This window comes from Cryptotermes secundus, unplaced genomic scaffold, assembly GCF_002891405.2.
Source record: "Cryptotermes secundus unplaced genomic scaffold, Csec_1.0 scaffold194, whole genome shotgun sequence".
Classification (NCBI taxonomy): domain Eukaryota; kingdom Metazoa; phylum Arthropoda; class Insecta; order Blattodea; family Kalotermitidae; genus Cryptotermes; species Cryptotermes secundus.
In genome coordinates this window covers 871328-888355 of record NW_019738957.1, presented here as the reverse complement: position 1 = coordinate 888355, position 17028 = coordinate 871328, and the positions used below count along the sequence as shown (strand labels likewise).

The 17028-nt window shown below is 38.7% G+C and overlaps 1 protein-coding gene across 1 annotated transcript in view; it reads right to left on the bottom strand.

Annotated features, from left to right (window-relative positions):
- Positions 1–1918: 1918 nt before the first annotated feature.
- The window catches only part of LOC111871392 (organic solute transporter alpha-like protein), a 47812-nt gene continuing 32702 nt past the window's right edge, over positions 1919–17028 (bottom strand). Inside the window, exons 3-6 of the mRNA XM_023864482.2 lie at positions 16671–16906; positions 12927–13023; positions 9079–9331; positions 1919–4590 (exon numbers count right to left, since the gene is read on the bottom strand). Coding sequence (XP_023720250.1) covers positions 4337–4590; positions 9079–9331; positions 12927–13023; positions 16671–16906 — 840 coding nt within the window. The 3' untranslated portion in view covers positions 1919–4336. The remainder of the gene's footprint in view (positions 4591–9078; positions 9332–12926; positions 13024–16670; positions 16907–17028) is intronic.

The window sequence follows — 17028 nt, the reverse complement described above, 5'->3', positions numbered from 1 at the left end:
TATCTGCTTTAATCACAATGTTTGATAAGAGACACAAGAGCCTGGTATATAACATAATCTTAATTTGTGCAAAATTACAAGAGTACATGTTAATGAACTTCATGAACCCATGTCAATTAGGCTTTTAGTATCTGAAAAGAGGTTGAGTTTGAAAATACTTTTACAAACCATTAAGTAACAATTTATTCACATGAACACTGATTGAAAATGTAATGAGCATCATTAAATTGTCAACTTTCATCCCAACTTGAGAAGTACATAATTAAGACGTTAAATTTTCTTGCATCTAACACAGTGAGAAGCCCCACATTAAAATAGCTGCTGAAAAAAAATCTGTCATCAGTTACAAGAATTTAACGAATTCTATGTTCATAGAACCAGAATGCTCTTGCAATGAATAGTTTAATACATTTCACATCCTCACACCTTATTTTCCTATGGCCAATTCTAATATTATTTTCTGACACTGCAGGTAAATGTTTATCCCATTTAGTGTTTAGGAAGTAGATAAAATTATCACCAGTTATCTAAATTAATAATATTTTCTGAATAAATTCTTTTCTTAATTCCATAATGAAACTGGGGTTTCCTTTGTTGTTATTGTTGTTCCCTGGTATTCATATCTAGAAACATTTAAACTAATGTACTGCTTATTCTAAACACCAGTTACTTTAGTCAGTGTTATGACTGGAATATGGGCTAGTCATTAGGGTATCAGTATTTGATCAGTAGTGGACACCCCCCCACCAAGGAGCCTCATCAAGATTATAAGTGGCTACTAACAGTGAGACAATAATTGTTCCAAAATAGTGAATGATGAATATTACACCTGGCGTCAAAAGTCAGATTGAAGATGAATCCAGCATTACAGGCAATCTTCAAGCAGGTAAATATGTTAACTCAAAAATGATCTAAGCTCCAGCCAAGATATACTGGTGGCCTGTCAAGAGGAACCCAGAACTTAAGTGGCAGCCGAGACCAATTGGTGGCTGGCCAAGAAGAACTAACAAGTGCAATAAGTGCCATAATGACTGGTCAGAGTGAATCCAGGGAAATAATAATGGACACACTAGACAAACTGTTGAAGGGTGTCATGGCAGTGGTTAAACAAAAGACTGAGAATCTTTGCAAGGAGTTTTGTTGTGAGCTATAGGTGACATGACAAGATGTAGAAGCAACACAATGCAACATAGAGGTCACTTGACGTGACCTGGAAGCAACCTGTTAGGTGTTTGAGAAGCAGTTGTTGGCAGCAGACTGCAGTCAAAACTGCTGAATACCAAGTGTGACCAAGAACCTGCAAGAGACTTTTAGAATGGCTGCAGCTGTACAATAAAGTTGTGAAAGTCCAGTAGAGCAGAGTCAGAGAGAAGTTGCTGAATGAGAAGATGTGTGTTGCCATGGCAGAAGAAAGATATGTGAAGCAGTGTGTATTGTGAATTGCATGTTAATATAGTGCAAGAAGAGAAGGACAGAGCAGTGGCATACAGTGAAATAGTAACGAACAGAAAGACAATCTGACATTAAGATCTTTTGTGGCCACCTACAGTGAAATAATAACTGTTTCAAAATAAGTACAAACATTAATTATACCTCCATTCCACCAAACATATTGTAACGTGGATGGCACAACAGGAAGTAGGGGTCACGTGAACTCTGTGTTTCCACGAGTGATGTCACGTATCCCCACTCCTCCCATCATTACACAATACTCGGTAAACACCCTTCCCCCCTAGGCTGTGACGTCACGCAACAGGCAAGTCCATGCAGTGACTATTGCTAGGCAGTTGGTAAACCCTACTTTACGCAACAATGGTAGCTATCTCATAACTGTTTCCTATGTTGTCAGTGCAGAAGCTACATAATGAGGAGTATTTGTCAGAGAGAGAGTTACTAGTATCCAATATTCAGTATGAGTTGAAGTCCAGCAGCTATGAGTTGAGTCGCATTGAGTGAATGGCAGTGACTACAGCGGGAGAAGTAATTGTGAGACTGCGGATGGCAGTAATTAGGAAATTGAAAATTGTGTAAGTGTAAGAGCGAGTGTGGAATAAATTCGATAGATCCAAAACAGCATGAAGTTATTTGTCGCGTGACACTTTGGTGTCAGAAGTGTCTACGAACTTAAACACGCCATAATTTAGGACGAACAGTTGAATTTACAAGTACATAAAGTGTTACCCTGCAAAAAGAAAATGGACTCCCAGCAGATGGTGGAAGAGGGCCGATAGAGAAGCTGCCCAGAAAAGGACTGATGACAGGTGGAAAGCCCGGCGAGAAAAGATGGACCCCGACGAGAAAACCTGGTGAGAAAAGATGGTCGCAGAAACGGAAGCCATCTGAGCAGAAACGAGAGCTATCCAAGCAAGGACGGAAGCCATGCAAAAAAGGATGGACGCCAGGCACAAGGAGATGGTAGCCACATTTAAACCTGAAACAGAGGAAGAGACAATGGCCTGCCAAGAAAAGATGGATGCGCAACTAGAAGAAGAAGAGCCGACCTCAGTGGACATGAAACCTGAGGTGGCAAAATGAGAGGTCTCCATAGAAGACACCACAGTAGTGCCGGTTGGAGAACCTGAAGAAGAAATGATGCCGATTACCCAAAAAGAGACAATGGCCTGCCAAGAGATAGAGGCACGTCTAGAAGAAAAAGAGCCGACCTCAGTGGACAGGAAATCTGAGGTGGCCCAATAACAAGAATTCCTCATAGAAGACACTGAAGTAATGCCAGTTGGAGAACCGAAGAAGAAAAGGTGTAGGGACCGAAACCAGCAAAAAATGAAGAAACGGACCCAGGGAAAGGATGGGTGCCGAAGAAGACTGGCCATCGCCCGCAGAGGGACGAGCCACTGTGTGGAAGTGGCACAGCAGAAGAAAACCAGCAGGAAGGTGTCCCACCATGCAACAGTGGAATGGCACAAAAGGAACAGCTTCAGGAAATCTTGGACCCAAGGAAAGTGTGGACTGTGGCACAAATTGGCTGCCGACAGAAATATGACTAGCCGTGCAGGTGTGACATGGCGCAAGGGAAATTTTGTAAAGAAATATTCAACCAGGGTCTATGCTGAACAAGAAACCTGGAAAGGACAAACAGAGGAAAATAGATGCTGGAAAGGCCCGCAAGGCAAAACGAGAATAAAGGTGCCAACCGAAAACACCATTGGAGGGTGTAGATCAGGACTGCAATCGTACCTAGGAGGGAGAACTCGTAAGAAGACCATCTACGAGATTGTCAGCGTGAAGATCAGAAAGTGAATAGTTGGATCTTCTGTCGGCCTATGACAAGACAAGGATTGGACCTCGTGGAGGGATCGAACCCCTCCAAAACGGAAAAAGAGACTGCAAGCAGAGTAGGAACCAGTAATGTAGAAACACCGGCCTCCCCAGCGTGAATGAGGAGAGAATGAAAGTGAGGAGTGAATGTGATACAACGGATCGACGAACACTGGACCATGGAATTGTTCAGGACAAACAATCTTAAGAAGGGAGCAGATGTAATGGCTGGAGAATAGTCACTGCAAGAGGAGTAGTCGAACAAAAAGAAGACACAGCAAGCACAGCCTTGAAAGAAAAGGAACGTGGATGTACCGTTAGGCTGTTCAGGATGAACAACCTTTAGAAGGGAACAGTGTAACGTGGATGGTGCAACAGGAAATAGGGGTCATGTCCAATAATTACACAATGCTCAGTAAACACCCCTCTCTGCTAGGCTGTGATATCATGCAATAGGCGAGTCCGTGCAGCAACTGTTGCTAAGCAATCGGTAAACATGATGTTACACAACAGTGGTAGCTATCACGTAACTGTTTTCTGTGTTGTCAGTGTGGAAGCTACATAATGAGTATTTGTCAGTGAGAGCCAGTTACTAGAGAGATAGAGTTACTAGTATCCAGTATTCAGTATGAGTTGAAGTCCAGCAGCTACGAGTTGAGTCGTATTGAGTGAATGGCAGTGACTACAGCAGAAGTAATTGGGAAACTGTAAATTCAGTATTCATGGTATGTTACTCATTTAAGCACAGGGACAACTTTATTTTCCTTTTACTGGTTACCGCCATCTAAAAGGACATTTAAATTAATTTGTCTGCTGGCATCAGGATACAGTATAATAAATTGAAGAGTACAGCATTATACAATACTGTTACAAATTTTTGCAACCCATGAACTTTCCTTTCAAGTCATCAGTTTACCCTGACTAGTGATTTCTTCCCTCTGTAAATCTACAGGTTGAAATTGATTTTATTTTTTGGGATTTCTTCCAGGCTGTAACGTAAGTGTAAAGCTTAGACATAAATAATCACAGTTACACTTTCTTCCATTTCAGGGTAATTTAGTCACCCAGTAGCTTTCTTTGAATTATCTGCACAGTTTACATGAAGTTGTTTTAAACAGTTCTGCTCCAGTTCCTTGGATGAACTACCCTTGGACAACTTCTCTATTGTGTTGTAATTCTTGTCAGCAATTATGCAGATTTCTTGAGGCTGAAGAATTTCAGAAAGTCCAATGTCTGGTAAGTCTTTCTTGTAGAGAAGACGAGCAAGAATACCAAGAATTACCATCTCACCTAGCATCGCTGAGTTGTAGATCACTGGAAACATAAACATAGCATGTTAGTCTAAAGTCATTGCACATTTCATAAATTCAAGTAGAATTTAAAAAGTTTTTTGTTATAAGTACGCAAGTCTTGACTAAAGCAAATGTATGTGGGAGAATAAAATTAGTAACAAAAGCCTCAGTTGAGTGTATAGTGATAATGGCAATGTATGTCTCTCATGATGTATGGATTATACAAGAAGCTGCTCAGCTGATGCTGAAGGCTAAGTTTACCTGAGAACTTGCTAGACACTTCCGGAAGGGTTACACATCTGTAAAAGTAACTACCAAATCTTTGCAAGAGCCCAGTTTCATTTCAATGCTGTGGAGAGCAGATGAGTGAGTAGTGAGTGCAGTCAGTAAGCTAGCGAGTGAATAGTCAGTCGGCACTCATTTCAGAGCACTGCAGATAAATTGAGGGAAGAGGAAAGTGCAGCGAGTGAGCAGTAAACAAAGAACTGAACTCAAGTTACAGACAGTGAGACAGTAAGTAGTCCATGTACTGATAACCATTAATTCAATAACCTCTGTACCGATAATTTACAAATTAAGTGGAATTATTTTCTGAAATTCCAGATTTAACAAATTTATATTCAAGACATTGACAATGCAATTTGAACACACTGGCATCCGGAATAACACACTTCTTTTCAAGTTCTTAATATAAAGTATTTATCCAAAAAGCCCGTAATTCATGTAGAATCTCATAATCCATCTCATTAAGAATACATAGGAATCTATATACTTTTTTTTATTACTTGGTGGGATGGGACTGAGTCCACTTGGTACTGCGGCCACTTCTGGCCTATTATATCAGCCCCAGATGATAGGTGAGGCTGATTGTGGAGCAATTGGTGGAATGAAGATAAGTACTCGGAGAAAACCTGCCCCAGTGCCACTTGACCAGACCCGGGGTTGAAAACTCAGGCCGCCATGGTGGGAAGCCAGCGACTAACAGCTTCAGCAATACCGCAGCCATAGGAATCTATATATATATATATTGTAATGCAATAAATTTTAAACTGCCTCTAATACTTGTGTTTGCATTTACTATGCATACTACTCTGTCCAAAAAGTATCGAACCTTGGGCCGGGAAAACAAAGTTCTGTGTCTGGGTGGTTACAATACCTAATTGCCTTCAAAGTAGGCCCCTTGTGACTCCACACACTTAGCCCAGCGGTCCTTCCATCACTGGAAGCAATTGTGGAAGGCTTCTTTTGGAATGGCGTGCAGCTGCGTTCTGTATGATGTCCTTGCGGCTGTCAAAATGGCAGCCTTTTAGCAGTGTATTCAATCTTGGGAACAGCCAGAAATCACAAGGAGCCATGTCAGGAGAGTAGGAAGCCTGGCAAACCTGCAGAATGCCATGCTTGGTCAGGAAACCCTGATCAGGTGTGATGAATGAGCTGGGGCGTTGTCATGATGCAGCTGCCAGTTGTGTGCATCCCACAGCTCCGGTCTCTTGCACTGAACTACATCACGAAGATGGCAGAGGACTTCTTGGTAGTACTCCTTATTGACAGTCTGGCCTAGTGGTGTATACTCATGATGCACAACACCCCGGTAATCGAAAAAAACAGTCAGTATCATCTTCACATTGCTCCGAACCTGTTGTGCTCTCTTGGGCCTCGGGGATGTTGGATGCTTCCATTATGATGGCTGGACCTTGGTTTCCGGGTCATATCCGTACACCCACAATTTGTCACCAGTGACAGTCTTCAGGAAGTCAGAATCCCTGTTGGCGCACTCCAGCATGTCCTCCGCGACCTCAAGGCGGAGTTGTTGCTGCTCTGGCGAAAGCAGCTTGGGCACAAATTTTTCCGCCACTCTTCGCATGCCCAAATCCTCAGTTAAAATTGTGTTTGAGGAACCTCTGCTGATCCCAACCTCATCAGCAACTTCACGGATGGCCAAACGATGGTCCTCCATGATCAGTGTCTGCACTTTTTCAATTACATCAGCATTTTGGCTCATTGACAGTCTCCCGGAACGCTGCTCACTGTCCGCCAACATACAGCCATGTTTAAAGCGGTTGAACCACTCTTTAATTTGAGTGACCCCCATTGCATCATCACCAAAAGCCTGCTGAATTTTACGAATTGTTTCTGCTTGGGTATCCCCAAGTTTCTGACAAAACTTGATGCAGTATCGCAGCTCCAAGCATTCTGTCATCTTGAGCGAAACGAGAATGTGACAAACACATGTTACACCACTTTGCTATCTGGCAGCCACAGACACATCCAGCAGTGTTGTGAGTCAGAAAAAAATTGCGCATGTGCATGAAAGTCCCTTCTACCACTACACTCAGTTTCCCCACCCCTTTGGCCATTACTTACAGTGGAAAAAATAAAGTCGGATACTTTTTGGACATACGGTATACAGCATTACATGATAAAGTAAAGTAAAAAGTAAATGTATCCCTGTAAGAGGCTGTGGAGGTCCATAGGGTTGTGGGAGGTCGAGGCTCCCACATTTCCTAAACAATCAGCTCACAGGTGGTGGTGAGGTTGTCAGCCTTATGCGCTGGCAGCACCTTTACCCGCAGGAAGATTCCTGCTACTCATTTTCTGTTAGAGGCGTAGTCGACTCCAGGGCCATAGTGCGGCTGGAAGGATTAAGTAAATTGAAAAAATCCACCTCATCAGGACTCGATCCTGTGACCTTCTGGCGTTTTCAAGTGGTTAAAAGTAAGACTCTTGTCATGATCCTTTTATTTTCTGGAAGAGGATGAGATCACACAGCCAAACAAATCAAATTTCATGGAGATTCAGTCACCAGTAGTTCAGAAACTGCATTACTGAAAGCTGCATGGGTAGGCACATTCACATGATATGAAATACATTTTTCAAAATGAAGGTTTCTCCTTTTTCATAAATGTGCTGCTCTAGAAATTACAAAAACTTCGAAGCAGATCACTTGGCTGGAAATTTGTTTGGAAGGAACACATTTATAATCAGTAATTCCTTTGATGTGAGGAAAACAGATCAGAATTGTTTTGTCTTTTGATTTTGACTTTCACATATTTTTTCACCTTTAAGACACAGTATTTTTCTATTGGAGACTTCAGGCATTTTATTTTTTAATCATATGTAGAAACCAGAATCTCATCACTAATCAATAGCTTTCTTCCAAAGGACCAAATTTTCCCAGTACACTTGCAGAAAGTTCTGAGCAAATTTATTTCTTTAGTTCTTTGACAGACAAACAAAATATGAATCAAGTTTTTTATATACGTGTGGTATGTAAGTGGGACAGATATAATATAAATGCTGCACTGGCACCTCACAGATATTAATTGGATATTCAGACATTCCACTGAACATCACAGCATAATGGTTAGCATTCTCACTATGTATTTCCATTACACAGTAATCCTTCCATTTAATAGTATTTTAACAGTTTTGACTGGTCTTGGTTACAAAATATGCCAGCTTACTATATAGTTGGCAGCTACAATTTGGATCAGGGTAACTTGCTGCTTGTCATGTCACACTCACTCTCTTTAAAAGAAAACGCTTAATTTTGGCTGGTACAATAGTCCTTTATTCTTAAATCCTATTTTGTGTACACTACTACTTGATACAGTCCTGTCATTTCAGGACAGAAACTCACAAAATGAATTTGTGTGCTCTTCAAAATTTCCATGGACCCCCAGGATTCCTCCCTATCATCTGTGTTCTTTGGTTATAATAGCTTAATGCTAGGCTTTGATTGTGTTATATTTTAAGGTTGGGGAATTTTTAGTAGAAGGACTCCTATGATGTGATATATGCTTTTTTGCTCTTCTGAGGTAAGTGGATTGATGACAGAGATGTTCAATTTGTCCAAAAATTTGAAAATTAAAAGCTCAGCTTCCAGTCAGATGCCTTGTTTTATTGAGCAAGTCCTTGAAGAAACCCTCAGAATCTACACTTTTTTCTTTGCTTTTCTAAGTTTCAAGATGGGATGCAAATGGGGAAAGCAGTATCTGGTATATTACTATGATTGTGTTTCTGGACATTATCATTTGTCCTGTTTCTATTTAAAGCACACATACACATAGGTGCTAGGCCTCATGTGTGTTGAGTTGTCTAATGTTTTTAAAGTTTGTCCTTAACTCTCAAAGATGGTTTATGCTGTGCTTGGTTTATATATTCTGTCTTGTGTTGGTGTCTGTGTCCACAGACAGGGACTAGCTGTATCAACTGGGCCCATTTGAATAGGTTCCACCTGAAGATGGAAACAGAATCCAGTCTCAAGAACACTGTGTTTGTCAAATAAAAACTGAATGATAGATAATGTCAAGAAACGCAATAATTTTATTAATATACCATTGTCACAGACTTTTAGAACCTATCTGGTATGTTTCTATAAATAGGCCCCTGATCAAGTTCAGCATATAACAAATGAAATTGATGGAGAATTGTTATATAGACAAGAAATTCAAGTAACCCAACACAGTGTTACATGGATAGTCTTGAGACATAATTTTATGTAACTTACAGTTAGCATACACAGCAGGAGTGATGGGAGGCTCACAAGCTATGAGATCAAACCTGACAATGATGCGAGCAGTAAGTGCTTGGAATTTGGCAAGCAGCAGCACCAGCTGAAGCACTATGAACTTGGCCTGCAATTGATGATCTCTGAGAACCTCACTTAACATCTTGATTGTCATACTCATACCCCAAACTCCGAACAATATTGACAAGATGACAACTGGCTGCAGATACATGTAGTTCACCTCATACAGGCTCTGTAGAAAAAGACATGGTTGGGCTTGAGTTTAAATCAGTTTATACCAGAATTAATGAATTTACTTTATAGATGCTATGTAAACACTCAATCTCAGTAAAAACTGACTATGAATGATAAAATTCAGTGAAATCTCTATGCTATCTTGAACAGATGTCACTAGCAGAGTGAAATAGACACAAACATATATAAACACTAATGCCATCAATGATTTGTATGACAGAATTTTCATGCATTTTGGCCAGGATAGATTAAAAGCTAGTGCTCTTATTTTAATCAGTCTTGTTAAATAGATTAATTCCTTTATCATAAATTATTTTCTTTTACTATTTATTTGCAAAGGAGGCATGAAGTTATGACAGTGTACTTCCAAGTTCATATTGTAAAATTCTGCTTAAAATTTTAAAAATATTTGTTAATTTTACTGTGCTCTTTTACTTCCATTTTCAAGTACAATGTATACCATCAAAAATGAAACACAAAGAACAATGGACAGTGGTAGAGAAACAACAGTGGAACTGTTCCCCCATGCAATGTACTCTCCTAACTTTTCTCATAACATTCAAGGGCTTGTCAGCCTGGTTGCTAAGTGGTTTCAGATTAACTGGTTTCTTTGCATAATTGTTGCTATCTTTAATGTATACATTCTGATGTGTTTCACTATGTGGTATTATTATATGACCATCAACACAACAAAAATCACCTAATACTAAGAGGAAACAGCATGCATATACACGTATAATCAACATGCAATTTACCACCTAAAATGTAACAAATGTCTATTAAAATACATTGGGCAAACATGATGTACATTTAAAGACTGATATAAAGGACATTTCCAAGCCATAGGAACAGATAAAATTCAAAATACACCCGAGACATACTCAACACAGTACACACAGATATAGTACAGTCAACCAAACATTTTAAATACTGCACACTGAACAAAAGGCCAGTTACTTAATTCACACCCTTGTGCTTTACATATACAATCTAAGCAGATGAAAACTACAAATGAATAAAGCCTCACTGACATACAAACCTCTATATTTGACCTAGTGATAAAACATACCCACCATAATAACACATATCTAAATAAAACCGTCCACCCAAACACACCCCTGCACCCACCTCCTATCAAACATAACCACTTCCCCATTTGATCATCACATGACCCAAGCAACATACCTACCATACCCACTATGACATTAAACATCAGTGAGTCCTGACACAATCATACCCAGGAGCAACCAGAATATCCAGCAGCAGAAAGAAGTTATTTCTCAACACAAGATGCAACATATACAACACACATTAAAATACATAAGTAAAGCAACCAAATTTGGAGCAAATAACAGTAAGACTACACATACACAGAAAACGCTAAAAATACCCACTCTCATTGCAGATTAATAGCACCACAGCCATTCATGACACCACAGAAAGGAATATAGAGAATACATTAGAAATTTTAACACCACTTGCATATAACTGATCACCCATATGACATGTAATCATCTACACCATACTGTATGATTACACATTACTCACAGCCAGACTTTATTAGTACACCTTTAATCTATTTTCAGATATGTAATGGACTAACAACAATGCCGGCTCCAAAGGTACAAAGCACCTATCTAGCCTCTAGTCACCACAGGAATTCACTTTACTAAAAAGATAATTCGAGTGTATTTTAATCAATAATTAACAGTTAATTTTAACATTTTGATAGAGATATGGATAACAATGATTTATTGCTTTAACCTGTAAATATTACAACATCAATTTAGTAACCACGAGAAGCATACAAAAATTTTGTAACTATATTTATCTATATCAATATAATTACTAATATGGATCCATATTAGAACACAATCTAACAATGAGAGATTATCATGAAAACTACCTGATGATGATCCAGCTGGCTTGAAACATAGAGCAAATACAGAATAATAAATAAATGTTAGTACAATAATAATGGTTTTGTAGGATGTCGATGTTCGCTGAGACAACCACTTGAAGCTATAACAACAAATGTTCGTTGTGTTTATAACGCATATTACAAATGAGCAGTAGCTGTCTGAAGAATACCAGAGGAGACTCCTTTCATGGCAGCTAGTCCGGTCCAGTGAGTATGATGTCAAGTGCAGGCCCTGAAAAGGGCCGTTTTGTCTAGCAGTGTCATCTTGTAGCAGCCCGATTTTTCTCTTGCTGCAGTGGTGATTCTCGCTGGCCGGTGGTGCTGCGGTGCGTGCGCCGGTAGAGTCAACTGCCTATGATGTGTGTGCTGTTACTGGAAAGTTACAGCAGCAGCGATTTCTTGACATCAGCATAGCTATGATGGCTGTGACTGGGGAAAGACTGATGCTGGCATGTCTGAGGCCTGCAACTTTATACTTAGGCCACTAGGCGGTGCGCGGACCAGTTGGCGATAAAGCTGTGATTATGAGTGCCAATTGGATAGCGCTTGTGTTGGTGTCTAGAGAGCCAGGCTGAAAGTGATGTATAAATATTGCTGCAATTGTCAGCCCTGATTGGATAGCGCTTGTATTGGTGTCCAGAGAGCCAGGCTGGAAGTGATGTATAAATATTGCCTGATTTCTGTGCACAGCAGGAGTTGTCTGTTATGTACTGTGGGACATTCCCACAGTTTATTTATTGGAGATTATTGTGTTGACAGCCATATAATAATATCACACATTAACTGTTGCTACCTTAACCCTTTTCCTGTTTCATCTTATTTACTACATTAGTGCACATTTTAAGAATATCTACTTTAAATCTTAATGATTGATTTATCTCTTATGCTTTTGACTTTTACTCACTCCTAAATTCCTCTTAATATATGATATACTCTGTCATCTGTAATGCACATTACAAAAAAGAAAAACAGACATCATAGCTTTTTCTCTCTCTAACATATGTTTTCCAGTGGTCTTACAATCTGTTTTAGCCTCAATTTTGGAAAATACAGTTCATTTGCACCTGTGTGACTTTCAACAATTTCACTGGTATGTATAAAAAAAATGATAAACACATTCATACGTAAACACACTGTATATAAGCCTAAGGCTTTCCGTTCTATCTTTATTGGGTCATGCAAAAGTCATCATTGTTATTAGTAATAGACAGGAATGCCAGTGTAAGGAGAAGTACTAGATATAAGCTTCAGTTGACATTACAATCCTTAGCTTTGCCAAAAACGAATTTACACCGTTTATGGCATGCACCACTTAATGTAGTAAAATCGTGATTTCATATATTATTATTATTATTATTATTATTATTATTATTATTATTATTATTATTATTATTATGAGTGGTCTTATAGGCAAGAAATGATTGGAGCCTTTGAAATAAACAATTGTTATCTCTAGCTATAAAATGAAACTCACCTACATTACTATATATCATCATGTGACACAGACTGAGAAACACTTTTCAATATTGGAAATAATTATTTTCAGAGTACCTTCTATGTTTCATTTTTCACACAGTCAAATGGAATGCCTTTAAATTATTAAGTTTGCCAAGCCAAACATTTATACTTTCTGATGGTGATGTTGGAATTTATATGCTAATTTAACATTTACCTCTTCTTCAGCCCACATGACAAGCAGGACCATGTATACCAGCCCCTGGACTATAGGTAACTGCAGAATCAATAATCGCAGGTACCGAACATGCTTCCTATAATGCATATGCAAGTTCATACATTTATTAGTTGTTTATAGAACTGTGTATGAAAGGGGTAATGACAACTTTAAATAAAAAAGATCATAAACAAATCAAAACTTGTCATTATTCTCTCTACTGAGGCCAACTGTTTCCCTGAATTTGTATGGTTTTATGGTTTCTCTCCAATCAGAAGTAAATACACATAAGGGAGGTCTTCCATCTGTCTGCTTGTTTGATTTCTAGAATTATTCAAAGGATTGTGATGGTATTTCAGAGACCGAAATATTGTCAAGTTAATCTCGTTTTGTTCATATAAATCTAATATCATCTCAACTAAGAAGACCCAATGTAAAACTACTTTCCCCAAGAAAAAACTACATTATTGTTTCCCTTGGAGTAAGAGTGGCCAGGTTTAAAAATGAATAATCATCTCCATTTACTGCAGAAATTAAAAGTGTGTGGATCTTTATATTCACATTCCATATACAACATTATGGCATACTTTCAAACACAGCAATAATTTTACCTTTAAGTAACTAACTCTTGGGTTCATCTTCCATTAACATAGTTATTCAGACCGTCAAAGTAGATATGTTTGCACCCATTCAAAATTAATATTAAAATCTTTCCGTCCATTTGTATGCATGAAGCAACTGGAGGACTGCTGAATAGATTTTCATAAAATTTTATATTTTGGAATTTTACGAAGATTTGTTAGCAAATTCCAATTTTGGATACAATTTGATAAACATATGGATGCTTTACATGAAGACTCTCATGCTCCTCTTAACCACTCTTTACTGTAACTCACTGAATATTTATTGGAGGAAAACTGTTTCAAAGGTTGTAGAGATAAATGAACCACATTTTTTTTCTACACATCTTACAGTTTTGGAGATGGTTAAACAAGATGGAGCAAACACAAGAATTGTTATGCTATGCACACTTTTACTGACTTGTTTTATCAAGCAAAGTAATACTCTGTACTAAGATATGACATGGAGAAAAGTACTCTTCTTTGTAAAAGTAAAACAAAGTAAAAATATTCTGTATTGTAAATTTCAGAAACTAATCCTGCTGTTTTTAGTGGTTACTTACGTTTACCATCTCTAAGTTCCTGGACTCACACACATCACTTATGTGACATTGAAAACTTCTTAAACTTCCTTAAAAAACAGTATTCCCACACTCAACTGGCCTAGCTGTCTTCAGGCACTAGTACCAAACAAACAACAGAATTCAGAATTACTGGGCTTTTTGATTTTGTCCATCGTCCAGTGTTATAAAAACACTAGAGAAAACGATATTCTCATGTGAGAGGAGACACCTGCTCTGTTGGTTCAATTAGCAGCAGCTAACTTCAATCACAATTTGTCCAGTGATTGAAATTAAGTCCTTACAACAGACCAAATGGAGTGTCTCCCCTCCCCCACCTGGGTACGGAAACAGATCAAGTTTTTGGCACAGTGTGTTCTCTAGCGGCTTTTTAAGACCACAGGGCAATGGACGAAGTCCAAGAACCCAGTAATTCAGTGTGTTATACATCATTGTTAGAACCCTTGTAACTGATCTGCTAACCTCAGCTTGATTTAATTTAGTATCATGTATTGATCCATATTAATTAACATGTTCGATTAGGTCTACTAGTACATGCAGCAAATGGACAACAGTTACATAGGCTACTTCTTGCTCTCAAGGAGTTTTAGCCCCACTCTCAAATGAAAAAAAACAAAAGAAAAGAAAAACGACTGGTCAATGCAGATGCAAAGTGAAACAGGAAGGCCCCCTACAGCTAGGTCCCTTAGAAAGTTACACAAAATTTTGCTTCTCTGAGTCCTTTGAGAATACGATATGTGACAGTTTTGAACATCATAACTTAAAGATGGGAGTTTCCTGAAACCCAAACCAAGCTTAGCATTTGTCAAACTTTGGACATAATGTATACGTTAAGTCTTTAAAGCCTAAACTCCCTGTAATCCTTAAACGGATTGCAGGAATAGTTAATTAAGGTGCTCCTATTTTTCAAAAGTGATCAATCCTCGTAATTTAGGGAGTTGACTTGTGGACTGAGAGGGCTCCAAGTTTTGAGGAGAAGGCATTCTGTTAATTCAGTTGTTTCATGACTCAAGAACCAAATCTACATCACTCCAAAATTTGTAATAAATTAGTCAGTTGTTTCCCAACTCAAGAACCCTATGGATGCAAAATCTGCATCCCTCCAAAATTTATAATTCATTACGTTAAATGTGTGGACTTACTACACTTACAGTGTTCAAAGTATAAGCTGTGTGTCCTAAAGAGAGATTAAAGAGGAAAATTAAAGTACCAGTTAAGTGGAATTTATAAAATCGAAATTATATTTGAAAACCAGTAACACAGTTCAATATTCAGATGAAAATCAGTGTGATACCTATCGTAACAAGCAATTGTAATCAAGTGTTTCCAAGGCAGTCATCATCACCCTAATAGGAATAAAGTGTCTTGTGGAACAAAGTGTGTGTGTGTGTGTGTGTTATAACAGGAGTTCCCCACTCCCTTTTCTAAGTGAGACCCTGCCAATTGACCTGAGAACAGAATCTTACTTCTACCGCAGAACTAGCTACCCACCACAGCAACCCCTCATGAATCCTTCACCCCTTTCATGAATCTGTAAACTGATAGTATCAGTTTACTGGCGCCCAAATTACAAATCAGTGTCCTAAAGATCAGGGGTGTGTAAATGGTGATGTGCAGGGTAAAGCCAGCTGTAACCACCAGCTGCCAGAGACAACAGTTAAAGTAAGTGGACAGACAATGGTAAGAAAACGGGTATAAAGAGAACATGGTGCAGCAACGGTGAAATGACAATTACAAGAAACTGACGACCAACGTGTGGGGCTTGAAGTCCCAAAGCAGACTGTTATAAATGGAAATAGCAAAACCAGAACTCTTAGTGAGATGGTTACACCCTTTAGAAACTTGTCTCATAATAAATAGGGAAATAGGCCTACATAATGCCACAGTCTAATGTCAACTTAGTTTCCCCTCACCATAGATCATTAGCAGTGACTTCTTGAAGGATTGCACGTGTCCATTGTTCAATATGGAATGGAACATTCCTAACTGGCACAAATATAAAATTACTGTTAACCTGCAAAATACATGGAAGTGTGTTGTAAGCCTATCAGTTTCTTTTCTGAGGGAGACATCTGTGCCTCTTCATTGAAATGAAAAACTTTGATTACTTTTCCAAAGATAGTTTTGCAGGAGCAAATTTTTGTATTTACATTTTGTGTGTGTGTTTGTGATTCACAGTTTGTAAGAAACATAACAGTTTATATACATGACATAAAATCTACCATTTTCCCACAATTGCCTTCCCAAGAGGAATATTTTTATATTAACCATTTCTTTTTCTACTATGGGCAGTTTGGGGAGAAGAAAGGGTGACACAGATGAACAGGTGTCTGGCTATATTATACTCATATATATGGACCATTATTTCACTCTACTCTTCCCAGATTTCTAGTAAAATGTTTCAAGTTATGGAACTCACACTTGATCAAAAAATGCTATCACTGAACTTCAGCCTCAGTTTGTTCAGTTTAGCCATTTGCCTAATAGACACTGCAGCTTTCTTTTTATATTTCATAATCCATACACATAAATGATTAACTTACTTGTCCACAGTCATGAAAGGGAGGCAGCAGCAGGGATAGCAACAGCATGGTGATACCTTGGGGTTGAGAGAGTTGGGTTTCACCCTGCGAATGAGTTCAGCTTCTCCACCACAGTATGCAACAAGCAGGCAGAACATCTGGTACAATGCAGCCATAAACACCCCTTGAGTCACAGCCTCAGCCAGTAGCTGTGCTCTGGGAACGACAATTGCACAGTATGTAGCCACGGCAACCACCTATACAATACACACAATTTCAATTTCACCTTCAATATATAGGGTGGAAGCAGGTGTTAAAAGAGCCAAGCTTATAGTGTTATACAAGTGCTTGTTAATCTTGAATTAAGATCTCTGTTTGT